The 20,461-nt window shown below is 45.1% G+C and overlaps 1 protein-coding gene across 2 annotated transcripts in view; it reads left to right on the forward strand.

Annotated features, from left to right (window-relative positions):
• Positions 1-20,461, forward strand: part of SORL1 (sortilin related receptor 1) — a 170,122-nt gene that overhangs the window by 74,798 nt on the left and 74,863 nt on the right. For both annotated transcript variants that reach the window (XM_061440624.1, XM_061440625.1), the window contains exons 13-16: positions 10,330-10,508; positions 12,249-12,435; positions 15,597-15,725; positions 16,541-16,626. In XM_061440624.1, coding sequence (XP_061296608.1) covers positions 10,330-10,508; positions 12,249-12,435; positions 15,597-15,725; positions 16,541-16,626 — 581 coding nt within the window. The remainder of the gene's footprint in view (positions 1-10,329; positions 10,509-12,248; positions 12,436-15,596; positions 15,726-16,540; positions 16,627-20,461) is intronic.

Below are 20,461 nucleotides of genomic sequence, written 5' to 3' on the forward strand. Positions count from 1 at the left end.
AGAAAATCTGCCTTTCCTATCTCAGAGAGGAACGAAAGAAATAATTTTATTGATTTGAAAAAGTGCAACTCTATATTATAAAATATAAATTAATAATGACTAAAAAATTAACTGGAGGCTCTTCAGTTTGTCTTTCTTAGCTTTGTGTGTGACACAGTTATTCATAGAATGAGTAATAATAATAATTAATAATAGTACATGAGTAATAATTTCAGGAATGCATGTTATTTGATAAACAGGTGACTTTTACTATGATAACCTTTGGTTCTGGGGTTTTTACAGATGGACCTGCAAAGGACATTTGGGGTTAATGGCTTCATTTTATAGATGAGAAAACAGAGGCTCAGAAAGTACTTTGCTCAAAGTACCACTTTGTTCGTAACAGGCAAGACTAGCATTCAGGTCTTTAAATTACATTCTGTATTCTTTGCTGTACATTCCTCTGAAAAGCAAAAATGTCAAGAGTTAGTAACCTCTGCCTTCTTGAATTTGATGTTATCAGGACCAGTTCTTTCATTACTTTTGTCCAAGTTGTGACAAAGGTTAATTTTGTCAACATTAGGCTGGGGCAGACTAGCTCTCACTTCTTGTTATGGGGCTGAATTCACGAGACAGATTGCTGGAGGATGAGGAAAGGGCTTCTATAATCATCTCATTTAATGCAAGAAAGAGAGCCTTCTTTTCCTTTACTCCTTTTAGAAACAGGACCAGCAGCAAGACAGAGAGGTGGGTGGTTTGAAAAAAGAGATCTTAACAGCTGGTTTCTTTCCCTTGTGGGTAGTTGGACTTGTGCTGAGCAGCCTGGCCTCCAAGAAACAGGGAGAACCAAAGTCCTGGCATTCTGCCGTTCACTCGGCTGCTCTCTAGTCTGTGCAGCTCTGGTCAGAGGCTGCCTGAGAGCCAGCAGTCAGAAGAAGCCCTCTTTGTACGCAGCATGCTGTGTCCACGTTCAGATTGATGTTTGTAAAGAGGAGGACAGTCAGAGGGCACCTGCTTCCCGCCTTCATGTCATCATTTATTTATCCATTAATTTTTCTGTAGCATGTGTTTTTTTTTTTTCCTTTTGGCATGCCATGTGGCATGCAAGATCTTAGTTCCCTGACCAGGGATCAAACCCATGCCTCCTGCATCGGGAGCATGGAGTCTTAATCACTGGACCGCCAGGGAAGTCCCTTATCCACTAATTTATTAATTCCCATCTCACACATTTCTCAAGCACTGATAGTGCTGGGTGACGTGTGTCTAAAGAGAAATAGGATGTTTTCCTCCACTCGCAGGGAGTCCATCCGCTAAGATACATAAATACAGTGTGACATCCAGGACACCCTGGGAGGAGTATGGTAGGGGACTTCCGTGGTAGTTTGACCGCCTGGGAATACATTTCATTCTGTGTGTGGCAGTCAGACTGCAGAGACACACTTCCTGATTTTCCCTGTTTAACTCTCCTCCAGACTATATTTGCATTCCAAACTAGCTTTTCTGAAGCAGTTAACGTGATTCTGGTCCTCTTACACCATCTGTCGGTGCATATGTGCTCAGGGGACGCAGAGTCATTGCTAGCTAGCTGCAGCAAAACATGATCCGGAAATGAGACCTGCTGCCAGGAGATCACAGGGCCCTCCGCCGACATTGAACAATGACTCTGGGGTCGTAGACATGTGGGAGATGGGCTCTCTAGTGTTCCTTTGTTTGCCCAGCTCATTTGGAGGTGTCTGTAGGTGTGGTTCAAATAACGCGTTTGCAAATTGAGAATATGTTCAGGCCTCCTATTGACAGGTGCGTGTGTCCCAAATATCAGCCAGAGCTGGGCCAAAACCTGTGTAGTGCAGCCACCTGGCATTTGTATGTTGCTCACAGAGTTTTGTTTTTTCCCTTGCTTCTCCTGCTGCTCTGCTTTTGACTTCTGAGCTATCAGGTCATCAGAAGAGAAGCAGAAAATCCTATTGTAATTAGTTCAGATCTTTAAACCACGTGAGTGGAGGCTCCTTCTGACTCAACTGGACTTCTGTTGCTGGTCTAGGGTTTCAGATCCTTCCAAGTCTGGTGTCCCCAGCCGAAGCCTTCGCTCCCTCCTTCGAGTCTCATGGCGTTTATTGGCAGCCGTCTCGTTGATTTGGCATTCAGCACATACTGCCTCCATTTGTTAGTTACCTTTTCATCATATGCCTGAATTCCTCAACTCATTAACACGGTCTTTGTAGACGAGGATTTCTATTCTACGCAGGCTAGCAGGCACTTAGTAAATGTTAGATTGTTCGATAAATAGGTCATGCACACTTAGTGTTCCAGCGCTGCTTAATTTTTTTCCTGGTTAATAAAACTGGAAGAGGTGGGGTGGCATAACAGTCTTACAAACCCCTGGGGGTCTGGGGCAGTTCTGTGGTGTTCTATGGTAAATGACAATCCCTGGAATGCAGATGTGCATGGCGGGGGGCCCCCAGATGTGTGCAACCTGGTGAGAATGTGACTGTCAGGAGTTCAGGTTCACGCTGGACAGAAATTGAACATATTTCTGTTAGGCATCATTTTAGATCAATTGCACAAACATTTGTTGAATATCCATGAGAAGCCAGTTGTTGTTCTAGGAAGAGAGGATACAGAGGTTAGTGAGGCATCCTTTGGGAGCCGGCCAGCCCCACTGTGGCTCCGAGATGTTTCTGAACCAGCTGGAGGGAGAGACTGGGGGACAAGCTCTGATGCAAAGCTTCCCCAACCTTAGGGAGTAAGGGGTAACATCTAACTCTAGTAAGAGGTTTGGTGGAACAGAGGTTGGAACCTTGCTTAATGAAAGAATTAAGTTTAGGTGGGTTCTTCTTTTGTTGGTTGTTTTTTTTTTTTAATTATTCATGTCTTTCTCTCCCTAATTAGCACAGCTAACTAAGAGTTTACAGTTACTTGTTTCAGCTTCTGCTGAGATTCTCCACTGAGGCTGTTTTCTTTGTTGTTGTTAATTGAAATTGAGAGTAAGAGGAGGAACAGTTTGTTTTTGCTCCTGCGTGTCTTCTGGGAGTCACTCACCCCTTCATTCAGTATGCTGTCACTGAGAGCCTGCTCAGGGGTTTGCAGGTCTTTCTTGTGTAGAATCAGTGTTCTTCAGAGAGCGGGGGGTGTTGTGTTTTTACACTCTGACCAAAAACAAACCCAAACCCTAGCTTGTCGGTCTGATCTAGAGGGACACAATCAGTTTTGTTTCTTCCCGGTGGTTCGCCTATCAGCATAAGGATATTATCAGTAGTTACTAATACCTTGGATGTTCCCCAAAGCCTCTTTCCTCATAGGAGATTTCAGATTTCATAGGGTTTTCCTCTGTGAGTCCTGAAAAGCCACTGCAAAGACTCCGCCCAGCAGAGCAGCTGTCTTTTCTAGACCTGAGTTCTGCAAGCAGCCTCACAGTTCCAGAATGTGGGAGGTGGCAGATAACCAGTTTGTTTGGTTGTAGAACTTGATCTCATAGTAACTTTAATGGTTGAAAGTCACCCCCACTTCATTTTTACCCCCATGTGATTTCTTCAGCCCCTTGAGTTATAGAGGAGGAGGTGTTCTTATCAGTCTTTAACTGTTGAGAAATTGACAAATGGGGTAAAAAAAAATATATATATATATATATATAATGCGGTTCATTTAATTTCCTTTAAAGTAAATATTAATTAATGCCCTTCTGTGTGCCAGGGGCAGAAAAGTGAGTAAGAAGTCTTATTCCTGATAAATGGTAGCTGTCGTAGAAGATACTGAAAAATCAGGTCATTAAATAAGTAGGTATGTTACTGAACCAAACTTGGGTCTGCTTGCCCATCTACTGACACTGGGTGAAGAAAAGAGCGGCATTTATTGTAAGGCATCAGACAAGGAGTCTAGGACAGCTAGAGCTCAAGAGGCTTGAGCTCCCTGATGGGTTGCAGGAGAGCATTTTTTTTTTTTAATTTTTATTTTGTGTGGGAGTATAGCTGATTAACAATATTGTGATAGTTTCAGGTGGACAACGAAGGGACTCAGCCATACATATTCCATTCTCCCCCAAAGTCTTTTCCCATCCAGGCTGCCACATAACATTGAGACGAGTTCCCTGTGCTATACAGTAGGTCCTTGTTGGTTATCCATTTTAGATGTAGCAGTGTGTAAAGACCAGATGAGGCTTTCCGGGTGGCATTAGTGGTTAAGAATCTGCCTGCCATTGCAGGGGAGAAGAGATGCGGGTTTGATCCCTGGATCAGGAAATGGCAGCCCACTCCAGTATTCTTGCCTGGAGAACTGCATGGACAGAGGAGCTTGCTGGGCTATAGTCTATAGGGTTGAAAGAGTCAGATATAACTGAGAACATACACACACACACACACAGAGACACACACAGACACACACTCACACACATAGACACACACACATACAGAGACACACATACACACCAGCCCTGCAAAGTTCTCTGATTGCTTGATATTGAGGTAACAGTGTGGTGTCACAGGGGTTTGCATTATCCATCCTTAGGCTCCAGTAGCTACGCTCATTGTCATCAAGTCATTAACATCTTCCATTTGCTGGTAGTTTTAGCATCTGTAAAGACTGATGCTGGGAGGGATTGGGGGCAGGAGGAGAAGGGGATGACAGAGGATGAGATGGCTGGATGGCATCACCAACTCAATGGACATGAGTTTGAGTAAACTCTGGGAGTTGGTGATGGACAGGGAGGCCTGGCATCTGCAATTCATGGGGTTACAAAGAGTCGGACACGACTGAGCGACTGAACTGAACTGAGCTGAAAACAGCTCAGGAAATGTGCATCAGATACTCTTATCTAGGTATTTCAGAAAGGAACTGCAGCAGAGAACCTGGGGGAGGGGTTTGCCTGGGGGAGGCATCATGGAGTCTTGCTGGGTTACAGGTATAAAGCCGAGGGGAGCGCAGGGTCCTAGGGGAAACCACAGAAGGAGGGCCAGGCAGGCTGCTGGGAGGAGAGGAACCTTGGGCTGAGACTTCAAGGGTAAATAACAATGCTGGGGTACTGTCCCAGGGGCAGAAAGAGCTTTAGGGGAGAGGAGACCAACATGAATCAGTGGAAGGTGCAAGTCTTTAGTGTTGATAGAATGTAGATCTCAGGGTGGAGGTGTGCGGACTGAGGCCTGAGGTGGGTGTGTGAGAAGGGGCCAGAGCCCCCCAGGACTTTTATGTGCTTTACCAGAGAGACTGGACTTTGCTTTTGAAGTGATGGCTTGTATAGAAAGATGGCTCTGGCAAGGTTGAGGAGCATGAATGTTTTAATTTTTGTTTATTATTTTTTGTTTAAATTTTGTTTAAATTTTTGTTTATTATTTATTTTTGGCCATGTTGGGTCTTTGTTGCTGCAAAGGCTTTCCTCTAGTTGGGGTGAGCAGGAGCTACCTTCTAATTGCAGTGCCTGGGATTCTCATTGCTGTGTGTTCTTTCATTGAGGAGCATGGGCTCTAGAGCTCAGGGGCTCAGTAGTTGTGGCTCCTGAGCTCTAGAGCACAGGCTCAACAGTTGTGGCTCATGGGCTTAGTTGCTCCAAGGTAAGTGGGATCTTCTCAGACCAGGGATCCAACCCATGTCCCCTGCATTGATAGATGGATTCTTTACCATTGAGCCACCAGGGAAACCCAGGAGCATGAATTTTCAAAGGACCAAGACTGGAGGTGAGAGATGTTGCTTAGATGGGGACCAAGCATTTTCAGGACTAAGTCTGTAGGAGTTGCTTTTTGACCAGACAGTTTGCAGGGGCTGGGGCGGGTGACAGGTCAAGATGACCACATCATTCACAGAAAAACAGAGGAAAAGGAGTCAACCGGAAGGACCGGGGGATGAGTGCAGATTTGGTCAGGGTGAACTGACATGGCTGTGGGATGTCCACAGGGAGATACGCAGCAGGAATCTGGCAACATTACATCCTCTAGTTCCGTCTTCCACCATCCATTGCAGGAATTGCCTGTCATCAGTGATGGATGATCACCCAGTCTTTGCTTGAATAATTCTAGTGATGGAGACTTCGCCAAATTGAAAAATAAAAAGCTTCTATTTCACCTTGGGACAATTTGTTGTTCGTGTGTTCATGCACTCTATTTATTTATCCGTTCCCTTACGAGTGGAAGTTCTCAAGTCAGAGAGAGCCTAAATCTTCCTCACTCCCATTTCTATGCGGTGGGCTCAGCTCTGCTTCCAGGAGACGCACCCAGCAGGTATTTCCTCTTTTGCTGAAAGCCTTTCAGATGCTTGAGGACCCCTCCCTGTTGTCCAGAGAGCATCTCCCATCCATGGCAGACAGCCCCAGTTCCTTCCCTCCAGTGCTGTAGGATCCTGAATCTGCACCCTCTAGGTTCTCCCTTGGGTCCTTTTCACACTATCAGGGCTTTAAGATGAGGGGGCCTGATCTGCCTCCAGCAGCCTGAAATACACATCCCATTGGCATTGATACCCACATGATCCTAGAGACTTGATTTCTGGTAATAAAAACCTAAAACTGTTTTTGCACTTTGACAGCCTTCTCAAGCTGGTAGCTCCTACTAAATTATGTTTTTAATTGAGATATCCTTTACACACCATGAGATGCTCTTATCTTAAATACACCATTTCATCCATTCTGAAGGTTGCATGTCAAGATGGAGAAATTTTCCATCATCCTAGAAAATATCCACATGCCCCTCCCCAGCCAATACTGTCCCCTCAGCCCACTGCCACGAATATCCTTATGAAAAGTAGACCCTTACCATTACCTTGTTCTCAAATCAAAAATTAACTCTGAGAAAAAGAAACAGGGTTCGTTTGTTGTGACTTGTGTGTGAAACCGTGTGTGTTCCCAGCTCCACCTTCCTTCGTATCTAAGTTCTCTCAAATCAGCTGTTTCATAGTCCATTCTTGAAACCACTTTTTTCTTCTTAAGGGAAATAAAACTACTTTTTTCTCATCTAGTTTTGAGATCTTTATCTGTTCTCGTGGTTCTTTTTAGAGATTATTAAAAGGAACTTTGCAATCATTCCTTTAAATCTTTCAGTTCCCTCAAATGTGCTTTATTTTGTATTCATTTTCCTGTAACTTCCTTTTTTTTTCCTGCTTTGTCCAGTTTGAAGATCATTCTTCTTAATAAAGATAAACCCAACATAGAAATTGACTAACCTCTTCTGCTTTTCTCTGTCATTGCTATTTATACCATTAACCATCAGATGGATGATCCCATTCCATTCTGATTCTTTTCAGAACTTGCTGGGTAACCAAGTTAGATTGCCCACTAATCTGCCAATTATTTTGGTAATTTGAAGCATTACCTTTGGCTTATTTTGAGTTTGAGCTGTTTGGTCACTGTTCCTGCAGATTACTAGTATGAAGAATTACAGCTAAAATTAATTAGCAGATTGCTATGGCTCTTTAAGTTTTTGCCCTTGGTTATATGACTCTATTCTCATCTTAGATATGTTCTTTAAAAGTCTGAGCTCATCAGGACCTTTCTGTGGAACCATAGATTTGTGTTTTGAGTTTCTACCCCTGCGTCCCTTATTTAGTGTATCTTGGTTATATTATATTTTTATCATCATTGTGTATATAGTCTCATCTTTTTGAGACTTTTGGCCATGAGATTATGTCTGTATTTTATTTGAATGTTTTGAATTCTCCTTTCTTAAGGGCCGAGGCCCTACATCTTCTTCCATGACTGTTAGGAATATAAAGATGTCTTGGTTTGTTTTCTTGCAAGGTTCTTGTCATTTTCACTTCACCAACACAAGTTCTCCTTCAGAGATCAGAATTCAGCCCAGAATAGGTGATCCCTTAACTGTTGAGCTGATGATGTGACTGCCCTTTCTCCAAAATTCTGAAAAGCACTGTTTTCTAAAGGCACAGTTTATTCTTCAGTACAAAGCTGCACTCAGCCGAGCACCTTTTAGTCTCAGTAATATGTTGTCGTCAGAGTCTGCTGGGGACTTCTCAAGAAACGGGATGATTCATTTCCTGAGGTTATCTTGGGTTCGAGGAGCTATTCAACAGAATTACCTACATGGTGTGCAAGTAGACAGACTTCCACTGTGATCGCAGAGCAGAGGGGTAGTTCCCATCGTGGTTGGTTGATAGACCGACTCTGCGGGTTCCGGATGCTTTAAAGATGCTACTGAGCCTTTGCTTCCCAGGTGACACAGTGGTAAGGAATCTGCCTGCCATTCAGGAGACATAGGAGAAACAGGTTTGATTCCTGGGTTGGGAAGATCTCCTGGAGTAGGAAATGGCGACCCACTCCAGTGTTCTAGCCTAGAAACTTTCATGGACAGAGGAGTCTGGTGGGCAACTGGGGTCGATAAGCATCAGATGTGACTGAGCTTGAAAGCCTTTAGCTCATCACCCTGTTGGAAGAAGGAGACGAAGTTAACTTATCTCCTTATCTGCTTCAGGTTAGCTTAAACCAGAAGCATGTCAGCCGGAAGAGAATTTCCCTTCTTAGGAAGATCTATAGAGGAGATTGCTCAGTCCTCTCTGCCCTGTCCCCACCCCACCCCCACCATGACCACGGTTTAACCCGTAGCCTTCTTGCAGAAGTACCAGTTTTAGTAATCTCAAGAGGAAGTGCTTGAATTGAATGACATAAAAAAGATTTACATCAAGTATTAAGATCCTGAGTAAAAGTAAAATCTCAAAAACTTGAGAAAAGTGAAAGAAAAGTTCTGTGTTTAAATTGGATTTCAGAGAGACCCAGCAGCTCTGTGACCCTAATTGAGCCCACTCGAGTTGAGAGGTTTCTTATGGTGAGCATCTCACCAGCTTGCTGGGTGATGAAGCCAGTACCAGGCACATTTTCCTCTCCTCTTCCTCCTCCTCCTCCTCTTTAATACAAAAGTTAATTTAAAATCAATACATTGAATTCAGTGCTGCTTTTTTTCCCAAGAGGGCTTGCACTCTTTTTCTGATGTAGTCTGCCTTTTCTCAGGACACACTTTCATCCAGCTTTTAATTTTTGAGACTATGGGAAAAGTTGGAAAAGTTGTAAAAGTTGTGTAAAAAAGTACTCATGTTACCTTCACTTACACTTTGTGTAATAATCACCAGTTGTTAATGTTTTGTTTGCTTTGCTTTTGTCATCTGTTTATCCTGTCTGCCATCTTTCCATCCATCTATCCCTCCGTTTTGGGGAAAATTATTTGAAAAATAGTTGCAGATATTGTACCCCTTCATAGCTCAATACACATATCTTAAATAAATAAAGGTCTTCTCCTACACAGTCAGAATGCTGTTATCATTCCCAAGAAAATGATCATGAACTTAGTATGACTTATTTTGTTGTTCAGTCACCGAGTTGTGTCTGATTCTTCGTAACCCAATGGACTGCAGCATGCCAGGCTTCCCTATCCTTCACCATCACCTGGAGTTTACCCAAGTTCATGTCCATTGAATTGGTGATGCCATCCAATGCCACTGATGATGGCATTACTATAAGTATTATAGACTGTTAGATTTTCTCAGTTGTCCTATATTATTTGTAGCTGTTGATTTTTTTCCTAATCTAGGATTCAGTCAGGGTTTGCATTTGTCTTTAGTCTCTTTTTAATCTATAACAAGTCCTCTGCCTCTTGGGCTGTTTGGTTGGTTTTTGATAGCCTTGATGTTTTGAAGATTCCAGGCCAGTTGTCGCATAGAACATTCCACATTGTCAGTTCATCCATTTGCATGGACTCTTGCCTAGATGATGCATCATCCTCAGTGCTTTGTCTGAGAGGTACATGACATCAGGTTGTCTTGTCCCACTTCGAGTGCTGCTAAATTTGCAAGAGTTGTGACTCCGATCATCCGCTGTAAATTATGTTTCCTCCTCTGCAGTGAGTGAGTTGGTACCTTTAGACCATGTAGACGCTCTGGTCCCCGACATTCTTTTACCCAGTGTTTTCGGCATCCAGAGATAATCTTGTCTGACTTGGTTGTTGCAATAGGGTTACAGCACAGTCACTTTTCTCATTCTGTCATTGTTTTTTTAACAATTATTAGGTAGTACTGTGATATAATAATTTCCCTTCTCTGCCCTTTTTTCTTTATCATGTACAGACCCATGCCCTGTTTTCATTCACTGTATTATCTGTTATCATCATTTCTCTTTTTTTTTTAAGTTCACATTGTTCCACCCTGGCCAGTTGGAACCCCATGGAGTTGGCTCCTGTTTCCTTTCTCATCGACAGCATCAATCTCTGAGTGTTTCCATGCTTTCTGTCACAACCTTAAACTTCCCTGGCGTTGTCCCGGGATCAGCCGCTGCCCCAAGGAGCTCTGGTTCCTGCTACAGGTGACTGTTATCTGGAAACCAAGGTCTTGCCCCCAGACTTTAACTGCAAGGATCCTCTTCTTACATCTGGGCAGGTACAGCACCAATGAAGGGGAGACCTGGAAAACGTTCGTCTTCTCGGAGAAGCCCGTGTTTGTGTACGGGCTCCTCACGGAGCCTGGCGAGAAGAGCACTGTCTTCACCATCTTCGGCTCCAACAAGGAGAACATCCACAGCTGGCTGATCCTCCAGGTCAATGCCACAAGTGCCTTGGGTAAGCCCCTGCCCCCTTGGCCCTTCTCATGGAAGTACCTTTTTTAACAATTGGGGTGTGGTTGCTTTACAATGCTGTGTTGGTTTCTACTGTACAGCAAAGTGAATCAGCTATTCGTATACAGAGATCCTCTCGTTTTTGGATTGAGAGTTGGACACAACTGAGCGACTTCACTTTCAGTTTTCATTTTCATGCATTGGAGAAGGAAATGGCAACCCACTCCAGTGTTCTTGCCTGGAGAATCCCAGGGATGGGGGAGCCTGGTGGGCTGCCGTCTATGGGGTTGCACAGAGTCGGACACGACTGAAGCGACTTAGCAGCAGCAGCAGCTTAGATATTCTCAGAAGGGTCTGTAATCCGTTGACGACAGCACATGTGCATTAAGTAAACGAGATATTCAGAGGCAGTTACTCAGGCACTTCTTAACAGGGCCATGCGTTTTCTGTATCCTCATTTCCTGTGCAGTCATGGGCACAGGCTGGGTTTAGGTGTATGTGTGCTGAACAAGTGAATGAATAAATGCTTGAAAATTATTCTTCCAAACTAGCAGTTCCAGTTTGGCACATTTGGTGGGTAGACTCTCCTAATGGTGTAGGGTCCTCTCACAGCTGTCTGGGATCTCGTCTCTATCTGCTGGTCCAGGCCCAGGACCTGCCAGTAAGGGAGCAGGGGGAGTAAACCTCTGCAGCATCCTTCTTGGCCCCACGTAACCCTGCCCTCTGCGCCTTCTCTGCCGTGGCTGACGTTATTCCAGTTGCCTGGGATGCTCTGTGGCCTACCCATTCAATTTCTGCTAGTTGAAATCCTTTTCATGGATCAGGACCCAATGCACTTGGCTGCTTATAACCCAACCGGACCTCTGCCCTCTTCTCTGTGTCCAAAACGGGCGTGTACTCTTCACACCTTGGATTATAGATTTGTAGCTGCCATGCTTTGTGTGTCATCTCTCATCACCTGGATCATAGGTCTTTAGGTATAAGAACCTGCTCTGTGCATCTTTATCTTCTACCCACTAGACGGCCTGATAGCCTTATCAGTAAGGGTTTAATAAATGCTTGCTGATTGGGATGGTATTGAGTTGACAGTAGTTAATCTTTTCAGGCAGCATTTAATGTAACCAAAGACACACATATAAAAAAGACATAAACTGCTAGGATAGACATTGGTGTACTTTGGAATTCTTATGGAAACCAGTCTTTTTAAATTTTGAGTGGATGTGGGTAGATGGAGTGACCAGCTTGTCTGACCAGTTCTCCGCCTCCTTCCATGAAGGTCCTGCACCTTCCAAGCAGTGACAGTGGATTCTCTTGCTCATGGGCCACACTTCAGATGCGTCCATGCTGTCTTGGGAATCTGACAGGGAACACTGCTCCTCAGTGATGCCACCTCTCGGGAGTCCAGCCTTGACCTAACTCCCCAGAGACAAACACCTCTGGGGACCTGGTTCTAAAGGAAACTGCAGAATCTGCTCAAATCTTTCAGAAGTTTAGACTGTGAGCGCCAGGGGGGCTTGCTCCCTCCCCGCTTTCTCAGGTGGATGTCTGTGTTTCTGGGGACAGTAGAGGCAGGTGCTGCCTGGCCCCAGAGCCAGCCAGTGAGAGGGTCAGGGCAGCTCCAGGGGCCTGCATGCTCGCTGGGCGTCAGCGAGAGGCCCGGGAAGTGGGTGGCCAGGCCACGGGACAGGCAGGACAGGAAACCCTGCGTGGGCATGCCCGTAATGCTACGTTTCCTCCTCCTCAGGGGTCCCCTGCACAGAAAACGACTACAAGCTGTGGTCCCCATCCGATGAGCGGGGCAACGAGTGTCTGCTGGGGCACAAGACTGTTTTCAAGCGGAGGACCCCCCACGCCACGTGCTTTAACGGAGAAGACTTCGACCGGCCGGTGGTTGTGTCCAACTGCTCCTGCACCCGAGAGGACTATGAATGGTTGGTTGTCCATCCACACCAGGGACCGAGTGCTCTTCTGGTCCCTCAGCAGTGTGGGCAACAGGCTGGGGCGTATGCCTTCCCCTGAAGAGAGGGAGCGGCTCGCAGGAACCAAGTATTTATTAAGCAGCTCTTAGGAGCCAGGAGCTGTGCTGGGCACTTTTTATGTTGGTTTTTCCATTTGGTTGTTTCAGCCGTGTGATGTGATGGAGGTGTGAGCACCCCCCTCCCCCAACCAAGCATGCTGCAGTAATTTATGTAGGAATAGATTACTCTGGGATTTATTTTCACAAGGGCAAGCAAGAAAGGAACATGCTGAAGGTTCCATTGTGGATAACTCCTTTTCCTTAGGAGCCCTATTTTCAAGGAAATTTGCTTCTCTATCTGAAATAAGAGTGTGTGTGTGTGTGTGTATGTGTCTGTATATTATATATATATATTATATATATATATATTATATATATATATATTATATATATATATATTATATATATATATATATATATGCTTTCCAGGTAGTGCTAGTGGTAAAGAATCTGCCTGCCAATACAGGAGACACTAGAGACGACATAGGTTCGATCCCTGGGTCGAGAACATCCCAGGAAATGGAACCCACCCCATGGCAACCCACTCCAGTATTCCTGCCTGATAGTGAGCCTGATGGACTACAGTCCATGGGGTTGCAAAGAGTTGGACGTGACTGAGGCAACTTCGCATGCATGCACATATATATATTTGTGTGTGTGTAAATACACATACATATGTATATTTGTTAATTAGTCCTTGAGTAAAATATCTAAGGCATTGCCTGAGAATGTAGAAGAAACAATATGCACACAAATAATTGTAATGGGAGATGGAAAGATGTAGGTACCTTGGAGGAGGAATGGGTGTTTTTCCTGGGATTACTGATAGGAAAGAGGAGACTATAATTTGCTGCTGTTGCTGTTGTTCAGTCAGTCAGTCGTGTCTGCCTCTCTGTGACCCCATGGACTACAGCACGCCAGGCTTCCCTGACCTTCACTATCTCCCAGAGTTTGCTCAAACTCGTGTCCATTGAGTCGGTAACGTCATCCAAACCACCTCATCCTCTGTCGCCCCCTTCTTCTCCTGCCCTCAATCTTTCCAGCATCAGAGTCTTTTCCAGTGGGCTGGCTTTTTGCATCAAGTGGCCAAAGTATTGGAGCTTCAGCTTCAGCATCCGTCCTTCCAATGACTATCCAGGGTTGATTTCCTGTAGGACTGACTGGTTTGATCTCCTTGCTGTCCAAGGGACTCTCTAGCACCAAGAGTCTTCTCTAGCACCACAGTTTGAAAGCATCAGATGTTTCTTTAACATCTTTATATTCTCCAGTGTTGCCAATAAGAGTGGATTTCAGACTCTTGACTGCAGTCCCTAGTAAGAGTGTATTGTATGGTATACCTCTTTACCTATATGTATTTGTGTATGTAGACGCAGGCACACATCTATATAAACAAAAGTTTTGTGAGCTAAGGCCTACTTTCAAGTGTGATGAGTTTTGCAGTCTTCTGTTCTTTGTGGGGCGGGGAGGAAGCAGGTCCAGACCCTCCAATGTGCTTTCACAGGCTCGCTAGTTTATGACCTATAGTTTGAAGAAACTGCCTATGAAGGGTAGTTGGCTATTGGAGTGATTAATGCTCTGCCTAGGCAATGGCACCCCACTCCAGTACTCTTGCCTGGAAAATCCCATGGATGGAGGAGCCTGGTAGGCTGCAGTCCATGGGGTCGCTAGAGTCGGACATGACTGAGCGACTTCACTTTCACTTTTCACTTTCATGCATTGGAGAAGGAGATGGCAGCCCACTCCAGTGTTTTGCCTGGAGAATCCCAGGGACGGCGGAGCCTGGTGGGCTGCCGTCTATGGGGTCGCACAAAGTCGGACACGACTAAAGCGACGTAGCAGCAGCAGTCCCCCAAAAGACTGAAAGCAGCCACTCCATAAAAATTTGCCTGATTTGACAAGTGGGACCTGTTCGGTACAGTAATGAAGCTCCTCCCTTGTGAGTAATTCCGTGTAGAGGGTTTGGTGTGGACTGTGGCACGATGTACACGTGAACCGCTCTGCCGTGTCCCTCTTAATACCTTCCCTGTAGTACGTGTTACATGTAATAGAGTCAATGAAACCCTTTGGGTAAAGCACACCAACCTGGAAAATGCCTTTGGATTTCTAGTTGGTGGTTTGGGCCAGACCTCGGGAAGTACGTATTACCGCTGCCTCATTTCAGAGCTGTCAGCTCAGGCATTGACAGGCAGTAACAGGACAGAGCCAAGACTAGACCCGGGGCTGCTGCTTCCTACCCCAGGGCTTTACCCGGCTAGCAGGTGGGAGCGGCAGAGATGTGGTCCCCACGAGCAGGAGGTCTCATGGACTAAAGGACTAAGTCCCAGAGTACATGAGGAGGAAGCCAGGGTGATTTATTTCGTAAGTGGACATGGTCTTAAATAACAGCAAATCCTTAGTTTAGAACAAAGGCTATTCTTTTAAATTTCTCTTTTAATTCCCCCAATAGTGTCAAGGAGAAAGTCTCACTGGGTAAGATGCAGCAAACTTTTCACATTTGCTGATGCATTTTAATGACAAAGAGGGCAGGCACAGAGTCTTTGGGTGGGGAACTGGATCCAGCTAAAAGATGCAGTATTATCTTGTTTTGGATATCATGATCTGTCTTGTTTTTGTCCATTTATGGCATGGATACTGGTTTTCCAATTATGGCTCTGATACAAAGTTTTTTTTGAAATGTACTGGTGTAAAAAAATGAGTATTTGTTAAAGGGACATGGTAAGTAACTTAAATATGTATATGTTTAGGTGTTTATTCAGCATTGTTGGATCTTGGCTGTGACACGCGCGATCTTTGTTGCAGGACGCAGGCTCTCTCTAGTTGCAGTGCTTAGACTCGGTAGTTGTGGCCCAAGGGCTTGGTTGCACTGCGGCATGTGGGATCCTAGTTCCCCGACCAGGGATCGAGCCCACATCCCCTGCCTTGCAAGGTGGATTCTTAAGCACTAGATCACCAGGGAAGTCCCTAAGTGATTTATAAAGCTGGTGTGGGGCAGTAGAGTAGATGTCACACGGGAGGGGCTTAAATACCTGAAGTGTGTAAACCAACAGCCTTGGCAAGCCCTGATTGTCTTTTCAGTGACTTCGGCTTCAAGATGAGTGAAGATTTGTCACTGGAGGTTTGTGTTCCGGATCCGGAGTTTTCTGGGAATTCATTAGCCCCTCCCGTGCCTTGTCCTGTGGGTTCTACTTACAGGAGAACCAGAGGGTAGGTCACAGTTGCCATGTCCGGGACACATCAGGTCTGCTTGGCTGGAGAGTGTAGGGGACCACCTGGGTTCCTTTCATACTCTCAATGACAGAATTCCACATTGGCACCTTTCAGGTAGCTTGCACAAAATTTAACATTGTGATGTTCGCAAACTCTTCTCCCTGCCCCACCCACCATGGGGAAACAGTGCAAGTCTGTAAGCTTCTCTGAAATTCCAGTTGCTTCTTAAGTCATAAACTTCAGCCAACGCATGTCTTCAGAGTGGCATGTTGAAGAGATATGGTTGACCTTGGAACAATACACATTTGAAATGCACAGGTCCACTTATAGGTGGATTTTAATCAATAAATATAGCACCCATATTTTCATTTTACAGATCTTAATTAACTAAGTGTGGGGAAACGTTTGTGGTTTATTAGAGATCACAATACATAGAATCAAAAGAACTAGGATTCTAGCCCCAATTCTCTTCAGACTGTTTGAGTTTCCTACCTTTGGGGGAGTTATTTATGAATTTCTTTGATTTTGAGGGAGAGAGAGCAGTTATGCAGATTTTTACCTGTTGGAGGGGTGTCAGTGCCCCTAACCTTCAAGTTGCTCAAGGGTCAACAGTGTATGTGAAACCCACCTAGGACCGTGCTTCAGAATGTTGGGCTGCCTAATTGCTTTACAGACAGAAGCAGTTCAGAGTGAGTCAACCTCCTCCTCCGTGCTCTGTAGGAAAATGAATAGATAAGCTCTAATGTCCGTGTTCCTTCATGATTGTACTCTGATGTTTCTGACTTCTTGCTTTTGGGGGGGGGCGGTGACAGATATCGGAAGATTTCTGGGGACACCTGCAGTGGAGGAGATGTCGAAATGCGCCTGGAAGGAGAGCTGGTGCCGTGCCCCTTGGCAGGTGAGAGACGTGGTTTCTTCCCTTTGTCTCGTCGGGACATTGTTGAAGTATTACTGTGATCTCACCGGGCTCTTCCAACTTAATGGAGAGAAAGAATGGACATTACAGGCCTCTCAGAGCTCCTGGCTGCCCCAAACCATGGTCTCTAAACGACATTTATTTATGGCCTTATGCTTTTATAGGAATGGAAGACATTGGAGGGAAAGCCCTTTTGTTTGTTGAAAGATGTTTATTTGGCATCTGTTGTGTGTGAGGCGAGGAGGTGCTGAGGGATACCCATAGACCTTCTGTGTGCTTCTTAATCCATTTGTCATAGAAACAGACTCACGGCTTTCTGGGAAGTAGCTAAGTGGTCTGTCTTCATTTTTGTAATGATAACTGTGACTGATATTTTAATGGAATTTTACATATTTTAATTCACTTTTCCATGTGTTATCAATTTAATCTTTATAACTACCCAATGAAGCAGATATTGTTAGCTCCATTCTTTTTAATATGAAGAAGCATGTTTAGAGGAGAGTCAAACAGTTTATTTAAGGTCTCATATCTGGTCAGCAACAGAGCAAAAGTTCAGACTCTAAGCTCCATGCTCTTCCTTGGCAATCTCTCAAGCATCATGCCCATTCCTTGACCATGCATCCTTATGCAGGCTCGTTAGGGGAAACCTTTGGAGCAAGTGAATATGCTGTCAAGATATAGCGTGTCCCAAATGTTTCAAGCTGATATGGTAGTGATGGCTCATGTTGAGGTATTTGTAATATACTGGGAAGATCTCCTGGAGGAGGGCTTGGCAGGCCACTCCTGTATTCTTGCCCGGAGAATCCCATGGACAGAGGAACCTGGTGGGCTGCAGTTCATAGGGTTGCAAAGAGCAGCAACTTAGTACGCACGCACGCACACATGAAATTATGATACCTTAATGAAGAGCTGATCTCTTAGTGCCTTTTCTTTCTTCATTCTGTTCTAGTCTTATTCATATAGGGCTTCTCTTCCCTCTGAGCCCCGCCTCCTGCTTGTGCCTTTTGGGAAAGGTGCCTGATTAGGGCAGACTCCCTCAGCAGAGGTGGCGTTCATGGAACAGCCATCAGCGCCACGTGAATCATGAGAGAACCACCTCGTCCTGCGTGGGTCGGGGAGAGCAGCCCTCTCACTTGCTCAGTGCTTGCCAGCTCGCCCTGGTGTTTTTCATGCTAAGCTCATTAGTCCCTTAATTTAATCTTCCATCATTACCCAAGTAATTAACATCCCTCACCGTGGAGACTTAAAAAGAACATGGCTTCAGCAGATTACCGCAAACGAGCAGATAATACTCAGATACTTCCCTCACGAGAGCTGTTATTGATGAGGGCCTAGGTGAGCAGGGTTTGAGTGATCACTCATAAGGGGCTGAAGCATGTACTTTGGTGATAAATATTTCTGAAGATGTCACCAAGGGACAAAACAGTTTGTTTAGAGCTGTCTAAAATGGTAGGAAAGCTATTTTCTCCTCTGATAGGAGAGGATAGTATAGGGAATAAGTAAAAACAATCTCATTTGTAGTGTAGCATGTATGTGTGCTAAGTCACTTCAGGGACTCCATGGACCATAGCCTGCCAGGTTCCTCTATCCATGGAATTCTCCAGGCAAGAATACTGGAGTGGATTGCCATGCCCTCCTCCAGGGGATCTTCCTGACCTGACCTAGAAGTCAAACCTGAGCCTCTTATGTCTCCTGCATTGGCAGGTAGGGTCTTTACCACTAGTGCCACCTAGGAAGCCCTTGTAGGATAGTGAGTGAAGTGAAGTTGCTCAGCCAAGTCGTGTCCGACTCTTTGCCACCCCGTGGACTTTAGCCTACTATGCTCCTCCATCCATGGGATTTCCCAGGCAAGAGTACTGCAATGGGCTGCCGTTTCCTTCTTCAGAATATCTTCCTGACCTAGGGATCAAACCCGGGTCTCCCGCATTCTAGGCAGATGCTTTACCATCTGAGCCACCAGGGAAGGTTGTAGGGTAGGGTGGGCTACCTTCCAATTTTTTTTTTTTTCCTCAAAGCTTGGAGCAAAGGCAGGAATGTACCACGAAAGGAAAAGATATTTCATAGGACTAACATGGAACCATAATGTGTTTGCAAAGATGAGATAATCTGGTCATCTGGAAGGATTTTTAAACGTGAAGAAATTTTTCTTCCTTCAAGATTAGGATAATGATACGTTTCTAGGATGGGTTTATGTATGCCTGGGATTGACCGATTCTCTTTCTTTTCTAACACACAACATGCTCTCTGTTCTCTACTCCCCATCGTAAGGCAGGTGTTTCTGGACTCAAAAGGCAGTGTCGGTTAGAAGAAAAAATCCCAAAGCAACAGAATGAGGTTTCTAAATGCTGGAGAGAGGTGGGGCGAAGGGCTTGCTGCTGTGAATGTGTCTCCACAACTCCATGTGGCACGGCCACAACGAGTCTGTGACTCCAGCACTGTTTACAAACTCAGCACTTTTCATCTGACTGCCTGGTCTCCCGGGAATTACAGTGGGATGGTTTTCTTGAAAACCGAAGGGAGTGATTCGTTATCATGGGGTAGCTCAGATCCTTTTGAAGTGAGACCAAAGGAAAACAGGGAAGATTTACCTTTGGTTAAAAAAAATTATAGGTAGATTTAAGTTTTTGAGTGCATTATTTATATTGGAGCTTTATAAAGCAGAGGTGGCTGCTGCTGCTGCTGTTAAGTCGATTCAGTCGTGTCTGACTCTGTGCCACGCCATCCCTGGGATTCTCCAGGCAAGAACACTGGAGTGGGTTGCCATTTCCTTCTCCAATGCATAAAGTGAAAAGTGAAAGTGAAGTCGCTCAGTCATGTCCGACTCTTAGCCACGCCATGGACTGCAGCCTACCAGGCTCCTTGGTCCATGGGGTTTTCCAGGCAAGAGTACTGGAGTGGGGTGCCATTGCCTTCTCTGAGAGGTGGCTAACATGTTGAAAGAATGGAATGAGAGAGAGGCAAAAACAAACAAACAAACACAAACCCGTCACCATGCAGGCTTGCAGCAGAGGGACCCAGATTTGTCACTTGCAGATGCAATATATTGTCACAGTGGACACCTCAGAAATGGATGCGGTTGTGTTGCTAATTTTCATTCTTTCGGGAAACTCCAGGTATTTTCCAAGCCGGTCCCTAAGAGGAAGAGAGAGACTGCCAAGAGCACCAGCTCTTCCTGTTCTTAGTTGTCTGACATTAAATCAGTCTCTCCAGCACTCTGAGCTTCTGTTTCTCTGTTTTGAGAGATTGGTGTCTATATTGCAAGAGACAGCCTTGGGTATTAACGCTTAGACTCTGGATCCAGACCACTGGAGTTCGGTTCTTGGTTCTGCCACTTAGCAGTTGTGTGGCCTTGCATGGGTTACTTAACCTCTGCTCTCAGCTTTCTCACTTATAAAATCGAGTTAATAGTTCTTCCATTATACAGTTGTTCTCTCTCTCTCTCAAACTCATTTAGTCGTCTCTGACTCTGCGACCCTGTGGACTATAGCCCACTTGTCCTCTCTGTCCATGGAGTTTTCCTGGCGAGAATACTGGAATGCTGACTGTCACTCTTTTCTCCAGGGGATCTTCCCAACCCAGGGATCAAACCTGGGTTTCCTGCATTGGAGGCAAATCTTTCATATCTCAGCCACCAGGGAAGCCCATTATGTAGTTGTTACTGGGATCAAACAATTCCTGATACATAGTATGTATGTTGTGTAAGTATTTAAGTAGAAGGAGAATCTTCATGATGATTGTGTTGTAATACATTCTGTAGGTGGCCAGGAAGTGAGTGAGTGAAGTCACTCAGTCGTGTCCGACTCTTTGCGATGCCATG

This window comes from Bos javanicus, chromosome 15 (genome assembly GCF_032452875.1).
Source record: "Bos javanicus breed banteng chromosome 15, ARS-OSU_banteng_1.0, whole genome shotgun sequence".
In the NCBI taxonomy this organism is placed as follows: Eukaryota; Metazoa; Chordata; class Mammalia; order Artiodactyla; family Bovidae; genus Bos; species Bos javanicus.